The sequence below is a fragment of the Nyctibius grandis genome, chromosome 19 (assembly GCF_013368605.1).
Source record: "Nyctibius grandis isolate bNycGra1 chromosome 19, bNycGra1.pri, whole genome shotgun sequence".
NCBI lineage: Eukaryota > Metazoa > Chordata > Aves > Nyctibiiformes > Nyctibiidae > Nyctibius > Nyctibius grandis.
In genome coordinates, this window is record NC_090676.1 from 9,356,349 (window position 1) to 9,368,199 (window position 11,851).

Consider the following 11,851-nt stretch of genomic DNA (forward strand, 5'->3'; position numbering starts at 1 on the left):
GGAAGGTTGATAGTATCTGAACAGGGGACATTTCCATTGGGTTATTAAAAATACTTGGGCTATAGCTTTAAGCAGAACCTTTTGAACCGCAAGAAGATTGAGGAAGTAAAAAGAAAACTGTATTTGATGGTCAAGTCCTTTTTTGTTTTGTGGGACAAGGGACAATTAAAACAGCTCTTTCCTGCTGTGTGCAAACTGCATTCTGACTTTCTAGGGCATGAAGTAAAGAACTAGATCTCTTTCCCCTCCTCTGCAAAAAGAAAGACAAAAACGGGAGCCAGGAAAATGCATTGCTGTCTTTGATTCCCCCAAATGTGCATCTAAAATCTCCCTTGACCCTGAAACTGAGACAGGTCCTGAGTTTTCCCTCAGACTATTAAACTCAGCTTTTTATGTTCTGACACTTATTCAGAACACCAGAATTGGTTACAATATTTATTTCCGTGGTGTCTGTGTTGCATCAAGTGCACAGCAACCCAGAATGAGGAAGTTCTGGACAGCCAGCCAGACTTACCTCATCACCTTACTCTGCTCATAAATGCCTCTTGCCTTCGATACACTCAGCTTGGCAGTGCTCTCAGACATCTTTAAAATGGGAAGTCTCCATTTTCCTGTCTATCCAGGGGCTTGCGCTGGGGGAGACTTTCTATTTGCTGAAAGAATCAACTGAAGAGATTAAACCTGCACACCCAAAAGGGTTCAATAGTTTTCCAAGAAAGAAGAGAACAATATAAGAGTTAAATCCCTTCATCCATGCCTCTGATCAAGGTACTTGATTCAGGCTTCCTTCTCTTTGTAGCAATAGAGAGAAACGTGACAAAGGAGAGATTCAAGAACAGTTTGTTTGTGGCTTCCCGTGCAGTGAGAAATGAACTTCTGTTTTGTCCCATTACTACATGTTGAGATATGTTAGATTTTGGTTCTTAGCCAAAATCACCCTGTCAATTCCCTAAGTCCTCGAAGTCTATAAGGCAAGGACAAGCCTCTAGTCTTTAACAGTGGTTTAATTTCCACTTCACTTGCAAGAAACTTAAAGAAGTGCTACTGGTTCAGTAACTCCTGAACAAGAGACCGATTTGAGCCTTAAAAGAGTTGAATATATGACACTGGGACAGAAACCAAAGAGAAACAAACTAAGCCAACAGGCCATAGATAGTAGCAATAATGGGCTACTCTCCAAGCAATATTTTATGCCGGAGAAAATTACAGAAATCAGAGAACGAGGCAGTTGGTGCATGTCTCCTCTCTCTGGCTAACAAGTTATGCAGAGCTGTGTGATCATGGCTCAAGTTTTTGGAGATAATATTCTGTTTCAGAGGCTACTTCACATGGGAGGAAGAGGAAAACCAGAAAAATAAGGTAAATAGGCATAAGGAATTCAAATTAAGAAACAGAGCCCTCAACTAGTAAGCTTTCCTTCTGAGGGTAATGCAGATCATGAAAGGGACACTGGAGTAGTCTTACAGAGTGCATTAACATACCTAGCTCAATGTGTCTCAACCCATCAAGAGCCCAACATTTCCCACTTTCTTAATCAGCAACGTTTTTTATAAAGCTCCTGTCCTTTTCCCTGGTGAATTTGACTGGCTTTCTTTCCAGCCTGCTTTCTCCTTTGATCCTGATCAACTGGGCAATCAGCTAGTCACTAGAAAAGGAATTAGCTGCTTGCTTACTGGAAATCAGTTGAGATGTCGGCATTGTTTTCACTTTACAGTTCAGGCAAGATGAGGGACAGGGACTGTGACTGTGCCAGCTCTTTGCCTTAGCATCTTAACAGCTGTTCAATAGCCTGGACTCATAAGCTGTCTTGAGCAAAGAACAAATAGCATCAGGGAATCTTCAAAATGAGAACTTGTACCAGTACTCCCAGTACTAACCCATCCGTGGCTCACATAGAATTGATGTGAAGTAAAATTCTGCCACCTTAGAACAATAGGGCAAAAAAGTAATCCCCGTTCAGAGGGATAGGAACTACTTTTAGAAAGTCTCTGACACTCTTTTTGCTTGTACAGCTACCAGTAACAGTGGCTCACCCAGGGGCACGCTGCTGCTGCGGGTGCCAAGGGGCGATGCTGAAGACCTGCTGACAAACCCTGCGTGCTGTGCTCGCTGTCTGCCCTCAGCTCACCAGCTGCTGTGATCATCTGCAGGGAGATGGCTGCAGCCCAACCAGACCAGGACCAGGGCACCCCAGAGACTACCTGCTTCCAAACTTTGCCTACAGGGAGACCTAGACATTAAACCTGCCAGGGCAGGAGCTGCCCACCTCCTGCAGGCACAAGTATACAGGAGGAAATTTTGGGAAGAAGACACAGCACTCGTCCCCTTTGCCCAGTCTCCACCTGGGCGCTACATTACGCTAGGCAGCTTTTGCTACAGCTGACATATGGCCTTAATCTTCAGTGTTATTTCCAATTTTTTTTTTTAAATTGTTGTCCTGTGCTCATTAAAAGGCTGGGAGTACTCTTCAGTGATTAACTGTTTTCATCTTACAGATAGCTTTCTATTAGAATAAACGTCTGTCTTGTATGGGTTGTTCTGGTTTACACTGACAATTTAACTAATACATCATGATTTCCCCCCATTAAGCAGCAAATAAGAGTTACTCCAGGCTTATCCATTTGTATTTACACAGCTTCAATAAAATATCTTCCCCCGCCCCATTTCAGGTCATTAAATTTCTGCAGAGAAAGGTGATGTTTGGACAATGTGTTTGCTGCATTGAACATCTCAGTTTCTATTTTCAGTTGTGTTCTCTTTATCCCAAGGTCTAGTGAATGGCTGACAGCATTTTGAGTCAGTACAAAATAATACCTTCTCTATGGAGCAAAAAGAACAAAGATTACCTGTTTGCTGGTTTTCCTTCACAATTTAAATGATTCCTTGTCAAAACTGTAGTTCTGTTGATTTTTCAGTCGCGGAAGCTGTGTCCAGTTCTGTCTGTGATTAAGATGGATTCTCTAAGGAGCAAAAAAGATGAGAAGGGTGAAACTGATAAGTATAAAAATGTAGGCTGAACAGGAAATGTTCCTGAAAGTATTGTCGATAAAATAATAGTACAATCCCTTAGGTGGAGTCCTGCTCACCTGGGACTTACAAGGCACACAATCTGAGCAAGCAAAATGGAGCTATTGAATGAGCTGCAGGAATAAGAGGTAAAACCCATGGGTTATACTGGTCAGTATGTTACATGACAGTTACAATAATACCATTGGGGCGTAAGATCTACTATCAGAAAAATTACTGATTTATTAATGTAAATTTTCTTAATATATCTTATAGAACCACTTAGCCATTGGGTTAAACTCCATATACATTTCAAAAAGGTAGTCCTTCCTCAAAGGAATTTACAATCCAAAAGTTTGTCAAGTTTTTGGAGGGTGTTGGTATTGTCCCCAGTTCCTATCAAAGGAGGCTAGCTAGTATAAACAAGCTAGACAAAAACCTCCCCACAAAACCAGTCCTATAATTGTAAGGCATTACACTCCAGGACCAAATCCTGAGCAAATTGCTCAGATTCTCTATCCTTTTCCAATTTGACTGGAAAGAAAGCAATAAACCTCCTGATTCTTACTTCTCAACTGACCTGAACTGTTCCCTATCCTGTTCCAGTTTGTCTCAATAAAGCTGTTTGCTTTAGGATACTTTTTCTTCAGCTTACTCTCCTATTACCAGTAATTAAAGGTAGTTAGCAGTTCCCTGGCTAGTGTGAGTAGTACAGAGTTACAAGTACTTTTCCAGTCAACCTGGAGAAGCTGAACTGCTGCTAAATAGAGCTGCTTTTTCTAAGAAGTCAAAGCTCCCTCTGAGCTCTTTAACAATCCCTTCTGGTAGTCATCATTCACCGTCTGAAAAATACGTCTCCATGCCAAAATGATGACTCATTTTGAAAATGTCAATTAATGCCCTGCAGAGTCTGCAAAAAAAAAAAATAGGTCTGTTTTTAATGAGTTAGAATTAAAATTAGTAATTAATGTTTGAATCAAGTGATTATTTTCTTGATCCTGCTTAAAATGAAATTTGGTTATAAGCACTTTGAAGGCAATGGGCAAGAAATCATTATTACTTAATCATTTTTAAATTACATAATTACTTACATGTGTGACGTATTTTTATCTTGAGATAATTGAAAAAATTAGTATGGCTTTATTACAGTTTTAATGTGCAAAAATCAAATTCATATTATTAGTGGTGCTTGAATACTTGCTTTTTTTTGGATGAAATTTATCTGCAAATTATTGCATGAAAGTTATCACACAAATGCATTGCTTGGAAATAGTGATTTGAAAAGGATGCATCATTTATCTCTGATCCCATGTGAACTCAGCTCTATTTTATTTTTCAGGGGGTTTTATTAAAGTTTTCTGAAATAATAAGCAATTTTATAGCCAGTACAACACAGAATGTGTCTTGCTGCAAGAAATAACAAACCTTGGGCCTTATTTCTTTTGCCTACTCTGGCATAAATCAAATGTAGATTTCATAAATTCAGTGGAATCACAATGCTATAGAGAGTATATAACCCAAACCCAGCAACAACTGACAGGTTTGAGTATATCACTCAACCCCAACAAAAGTTTTCAACTTTTTTAAACAATGTGGATGAAATATTCACCTAATTCTTGCCTATCTGTATTATATTTCACAAATTATCGTGCATTCTTTGACTAATAGCATATCATCAGTTCAACTACCTGAAAGACTCAGCTTACATAGAAAGGCAAGACGAAGAAAATACTCGAGGAGGTATTTTTACCTTTTAAAGCAATCTAACTTTAAAAGGCAATTTAATTGCCTTTCAAAGCAGTTTAACAGATGGAGATAAAAAGGAGGAGCCAGTATAATGTCATTAGCCAGAAGTGCTTTATGGACCACATTTATTAAAATTTCTCATTAGAGCATTACGCTGGGGTTTTGGGATGCAGTCTAGACCAGGGCTGTGGTTCACTTATTTTTATAAAGAGGAGATAATTACAAAGCTGAGAACAGAAGTTTGCCAACTGTTCAGGATCTTTGGGGTTTTCACACCTACTTCTTATAACAAACAATCCTTGTTTACCAACATATTCCTCTAGCTTTAGCAGTTAGTGAGTGCCTCAGCTGAATCTTCTGCCACCAGGTTGTCAGCATAGGGCTCTGTTTACTGGTGATCTCACATTTCGGCTGCTGTTACCCTTCCCCTTGACCACACTGCTCTTACCAAAGAAAGGGGCTGCTGTTATGCCTGCCTCTGACATTTTGCTGCAGTGGAATAAACATTTTCCTTCCTCACTCACTAAGGATATTATCTATATTACCAGACCGAGGAGGGCCTCCCAGCTCCTAGCCTGAGGGATTGCCAGCTCTGGGTCGAGATCAAGCACTCGGTGTATCTGCTTCTCCTCTGACTGCAGTTTCTGACTAGCTTGCAATAATATTGAGATGTAATGTCGACAGCATCCCTTTAAAGTAGGAAGCAGTATTTCCCCACTGTAGAGATGGGAAATAAGAACAAGATTTCAGAGATTTAATTCTAACTGAAATGACTGCATTAAAATTGTTGAAGACAAGAAACAAACAGTGGTGTTCACGCGGGATGGGTGTTACCAGCACTATGCTTCTTGAATCTGTCTTGGGATCTGCCAGGGCTTGCTCACCAGTGATTTTAAAAAAGGGGTGAACAGTCTTGTGAAAAAATTTCAAATGATAAAATGTTATTTAGGATAACAAAATCCAAAGGCAATTGAAAAGAGCTGCAGAAGAATGTTACAGTAATGACTGACTGGCAACTAAAATTCAGTATCAGTAACTGCAGAGTATTGATCACATGAAAAAATTAATTAGGCATTGGATGTACAAAGTCAGGTTTTAAATGTGATACCCAAGCTTTGGAAAATCTTTCAGAGTTTTTGTGGATCAGTCTCTGTAACCGTTCGTTCAGAGCTGTGGCTATCAAAGAAACTAGAACAATAGAATTATTAGGAAAGGCAAAGAAACTGTAGCAGAAAACCTTATTAATTCCATGGTGCCCCTGAATCTTAAACACTACAAGAATTATTCTTATGGTTTAGGCCTCCAAACACTTTTGAAGAACCTTGAGAATCTGCGCGCAAGCAATTCCCAGCATCATACGAGAAGCTTCTTGCGCAGCAGAGAACTGACTCCGTTTCAGGAGCCTAGGCTCCCTCTGACCACTGAGCCTTCCTTGCTTTAAAATCGGCCACTGTTCCTCCTGCTCTTCCTCTCTGTATACACCCAGAAAGCTTCTTGTTGAGAAGCTTCTCCCTTAATGCAGGGCTTCTCCCTCCATCAAGTAAGTTTCCTTTAGTTTGGAGTTTTTTCCCCCATTAAAAAATGTCAGAAATACTGTTTAGAATCTGCCTTAACTATCAGAGTCTGGTCTCAGATGAAAAAAAGCCATAGGAAACTACATATTTTTAGCTTCATTCCTCATTACTAGATAACTTTTATTCGTGGACACTCATAAAATTGTAAAATACATTAAATCTCATGGAAATATCAGTATTTAGCAGCAGTAAGTAAAAACCCTGCTGGTTTCAACAGCCTTTTTCAGACATAAAAGTAGGCAGGGGGAAAGACTTTATGGCAAGTAGCCATGACTTACAAAACCACAGTCCCACTTAGTATGTCTCTTTTTGATAAAGGTTCCAGGAAACTTCCCAGTTTCCTATTAGTAGTGAAATTAAAGCTACAATTTCAGCATACCTCTGCATTAGCAATCCATAGCAACTACAGAGGCTGGGCATTTACTGACTGATGAACAGCCTTACCCCTCTTTGCATGTGGAGAAATTAAATACAGAGAAGGTAAATTACCATGTCAAGAATGCAAAGGAGAGAACAAGATTCATCCCTTCCTCAGTCTGAAACTTTTCCTGCTGGGCCAAACCACCTTGCTTATGGCTTCCAGAAAGTTGCTGGTGGTCAGCACACAGTCCATGCAGCCGCCTTTTACTCCCAAAATAGCCAAACACTAGCTAACCATTAAAGTTGTGTAAGTTTTTATCACAGTTGAAAATATGCTTCTGGATTCATGTTCAAGGAAAGTCATAAAAGGACAGGCATTCTTCCAAATTAATGCTGCATTAGATGCGAATCTGAAACTTGCATTGTCAGATTTTGAAAAATGACAGTGGGTGCGGAATTAAAACTAAAAAAAACCTGTTAAGCAAAGAAATTTCCAGTATCTCTTTACAATTATGCTGTCTATATCTAAAGCCAAAAGGAGAATGCATCAAGAATACTAGGCTACGTTTTCAATGCTGCCTGGAGTAGCTGGAACCTCTAAAGAGAGAAAAGAAGTAAATACGCAGTTAGCTCCCCTGGGATAAATTGGCTAGTTTTGTCGGTAGGACATTTCAAAAGAATAATCCATATAGCTATATACAGACACATAAAATAATGAGCTTTCTAAAACAGAGATACACATGGAACTCAGCTTTTCTGTGTAGAAAGATTCAACAGCCCCTGTAATGACAAAGCAGGTAAGTTAGTTGTTAACTGCCTTAGACTGGTCCTCCCGGTGATATTCTTTACTACAGTTGAATGATACTCCCAACAGATGTGAAATAGTTTCTTACCTGTGAAAGCCAGAGGAAATGAAGGGAATCTCTCTCAGTCTCTCTCTCCCCAAATGAATTTTCCCACTTATTAACATGAGTAAGAAGCAAACATGCCAGCAGTCACCGGAAATTGTTTTTGGAAAGCAATTTTTGATCGATACGACTGAATGATCACTATTAAGAGTGATTATTAAAAATGAATTTCACTGTTCATATCTTTTTGCACATGATGTCATTCACATGATTTGTTGCATAATATCACTCCAGTAATATTACTTTTTTTTCCCCACTTGCTCATCTGGAGAAACCACAGATGATGGACTGCTATAGAGACTCTCCATAACTAGCTTCAAACACGTTCAGCCTCATTAGTTTCAGACAGACCAGCCCATAAAAATCTTCAAACATACTGAGAGGTTCCATGTGTGTCCCAAAACAGATTTAAAAGACAGCACAAACCTCCACTCCCACTCCTTTCACATTATTGCAACAGTACGACTTGAATGCGTTCAGAGTAGTATCACCAACAATGGAAGCTGATGACAGTAGGTGCTGAAGCGTAGTGTCTTTTCCATACACTCCAATTACATTAAAGTGGCAGAGGTTTGGGAGTGTCAAACTATTCAGTTATTGATTGGCCTTTAGGTAGAGAGCATTTGTTTCCAGTTTCTCACTTTAACCCTGTGTTCCATTAAACTCGCTACAGCTAGCACTCGGAATAAATTGCATTTTGGAAGATTAACTAAGTCAGGTGGTAAGGCTAAGTGCACAATCTATTCTCTCTCTTACCAATCACTTTCAGTTCATCAGCTCTTGCAAAAAAAAATTAGAAAGGTAAAAGTCTCAGAAAGAGCAGGGTTAAAAAGGGATGTTATGTTTTAATCACATGATTTTTTTTTTTCCCCTTTTCCACCTAACAGTGAAGAGCATGGGACTGCCAAAGGGAAGACTGAGACATTCTTTCATTTCCTGATTGAAAATACCTTAAGAGATGATTGCTTCACAAAACCATGTCAGGATGCATTTTTTTCTGTTTAAGCCAGCTTCCTCACAGGAAGAATGATCATTTGTTATTAAAATTAAAATCACCGCTAAAGGATCAATAGCTAATCCTACAGATGAATCCCATCAACAGTATCTAAAAAGCTTTTAGCTAATTCTTTTAAAAATGTGTCTATGTGTCTCTGCTGAAAGCAGTGGAAGTCTAGTCAGTATAAAGGGAAGGAAAATTTGGTTCCCTGCATTCAGATCACCCTGTGTGCAGCTGTTTCAATCCTGCAATAAGTGCTACAGTATGATTTAATATGGGATGCTGTAGAACAAAGATGAAAATAAGCCAGATTGTAAAATAATAGATTTTTTCTATTTATAGGTTCTTCACAATCGTCTAGCTTATATGGAAGAGATTTTTAATAAATAGCTGTCTTTGCAGAACCACAAAACATCATCACTTTATACACATGACAGTGAGAAGAGATAGGCTGGCATCCACCCACGTGATTGAGATATCCTGCAACACCAAAATCCTTAGCTCTTGTTTAATCTTTTCCTAGACAAAACTTCTACAGAAACCAACAGATTTCTGTTCATTTAATTTAGTTCCCTGAAAATCCCTTCCTTTGATTCTAGATGCTGCTTGGCAAAGCAGTTAATGTATGCTAAAATGTAAGGTCAAATGGGTTGGTTGCCTGAGAGCAAGGGTACACAGTGTACAAGGAGAGCCACTGTCACAGCCAAAAAGATGTCCAGCTACATGGTTCTGGCCCCGTCCTGTGCCGGTTTTGGCACTCATCCGACTTCTCTGTGAGCTGATTCAACTTGCTAGCTCAGCAGAAATCTATTCATTCTTCTGCTGGTGTGTTTCCTGCTCAGTTAGCATGCTGAAGCAGCTCAGAGCAAGGTTCAATGAATCAGTACAAGGTGACGAGTGAGGAGTGGAAGCAGCAGGCTGTCCTCCTTCCAGCAGAAATGAGCTGTTGTACTGCCTTCTCCATGTTGTGCAACTTCACTCTGAGGTACATTAGTAAAATCTGGCATTCACCTTTCTGGAACTCTGGACACAGGCATACCTAAGAGAAGATTTTCCTGGTGGCCGGCTGAGCGCTGCAGCCATCGGTACTACAATTACTGTGAAGAAGGCTGCTGGCAGCTAATTGTGTTACCTGTGCCAGGGGCTTACCATTGCCTCCCCACTGCAGCTCAGAGCCCTACACCTGAACAAACAGCTCATGCCAGCCTTTCTCATCTGCTTCAGTGCCAAGCTGAAGGGCTCACTTTATCGCACTGTTGAATGCTGTTTGGCAAACTTGGGCTGCCTTTGCGACAAACCGCACAACGAGCAGAGGGCTAACCTACCCTGTCAGCTCCGCTTGCGCCTCCACCAAGGGCACAGGGAAAACTGGTAACATCCACCATCTTTTGCGTAGTGATCACAGCCTTCAGTTTTACACCTCAGAGGAGGGGAAGGAAAGCTGAAGGGAGATGAGGAGGTTCAGCTAGGTGAAGGACCCTGTGAAATGATAACAATAATGATTTCTTTTTCAGTAGAAAGGAACACTGTGGAGCCTACTATACGTGATGGCCCTGTACTGTTTAGAGATTTAGGAAAGTATAGTCTTGACAGTAAACCTGAAGGATGAAAACTGTTGCTGTCTTCACTGGTTTCGTCCTTTGACCAACAGAAAAGGAGGGTGCTGTAGAACAGAACAGGAAAACAAGTGCAATCTTTCACTGACTCCCAGCTCAGCAAGGTTGGTAGATGTTTTTTTGAAGTGAGTTTAAACATCAATTACCAGGTTAGAAGTGAAATCTTTTGCAATTTCTATTATTGATGAGGTCCCAGAGAGAATTCCTTTGTTAGTGGCACCACATCAGATCACAATGCATTTTCAGATGCTGTCAGTGAACCAGAAAGCAGCAAGAGGATTTCACAGAGCACAGAAGAATAATCTTATGAGTCTCTAAAATGAGTGCCCTGCTGGTCTGCTGAATGTGGGCAAAATCCATGATTATCTGCTACCATTCCTGCTTTGCTGTCTGCTGTTGTCAGGCTTTATATCAAAGACAGGTCAAAATCTTAATCTGCATTCATCTTGTATGTCCATTGAAGATAATTTAAAAAACCCCAAAACTTACTGGCATCAGGTTTGATTTCTTCTAAACCATTTCCTGGTGATAGGCTTTTTACAATTATCTGTACTGCTGCTTTTGTTTTTTCCTGCACTACGGAACATTTGGCTCATATATATGATACAAACATGCAACTTCAGGGCATAACAAAATGCTCTGAGATCATTTATTTACTAGAAACAGTTAATGGGATGAGCAAAGGCCTACTGAGTATGAGAAAGAATGCCATAAATTACTCTCTGATCTTTAAGAAGAACATGAAAACCAAAACGCAAAGTCCTTTATCCTGAAAGTCCCACAAACTACACGGTGGGGAGGAAAAGACTATTGCACTTCATTGTAAATATGAATAGAAACTATGAATAACAAAAATTAAGATTAAATGTTGCTCCTAGTCTTGTTGTTGAGAAAAAGTGCCAACTTCTGGCCAAAACTTTTCTTATGTGCAGAGTCCATTGAGAGGGCTGAGGAATTAGAGCACAGAGAAGACATGAACAAGCACAATGAATCTAAATGTTAAGTCAAATGCTGTACATGGCTGCAGGCCTCTGGTCTCATTCTTTAAGTATTTTTTTCTTGTAAAACACAAGCCAAACTCTCAAAATGCTGTAATAGTACTTTCCAGATTTGCCTCGTTACTTGTTAGTCTTTTCCAGACAGCACAATATACAATGCACCCAGCATTTAGAAGATCAACCTTTCTATTTTACTAGCTGGCAGATTCACTCCAAAGGTGGCTATACTTAAGTGGTTTTTTTAATTACTTCTGCCTATGAACTCAGAGGTCACAATGAAGGCAAGGTATTAGAAGATAAAAATTAGGAGATGATCATTCCAAGCTGGTATATGGATAAATAAAAATTTAAGCTGGCGTACATATAAGGCAGAATTTTCTGATGAAGAAAGATCACAGAAGATGTAATCATACTGAAGATTATGTTCTTAGGGGAAACATAAATGCCTTATAGAAATGATTGTTCCCAAGAAATGAAAGGCAATCATTTTGTCCCCTTTCACATGCAGTTGCAGGAATACTATTTAAACAGTAAAGAAAATATAAGGCATTTACTGGCAATATATGGCCAGTTGAGAGGAACTGATGCCCTTCAGCTGTGCCTTTAGCCATTCACCCCAACTGATTTTTAAGCTCTTGAATGGCCT

The 11,851-nt window shown here is 39.8% G+C and overlaps 1 protein-coding gene across 1 annotated transcript in view; it reads left to right on the top strand.

Annotated features, from left to right (window-relative positions):
* PREX1 (phosphatidylinositol-3,4,5-trisphosphate dependent Rac exchange factor 1) overlaps positions 1–1,728 on the top strand; it is a 167,656-nt gene extending 165,928 nt beyond the window's left edge. The window contains exon 40 of the mRNA XM_068416018.1: positions 1,574–1,728. Within this exon, the coding sequence (XP_068272119.1) occupies positions 1,574–1,728 (155 nt within the window). The remainder of the gene's footprint in view (positions 1–1,573) is intronic.
* Positions 1,729–11,851: the final 10,123 nt, after the last annotated feature.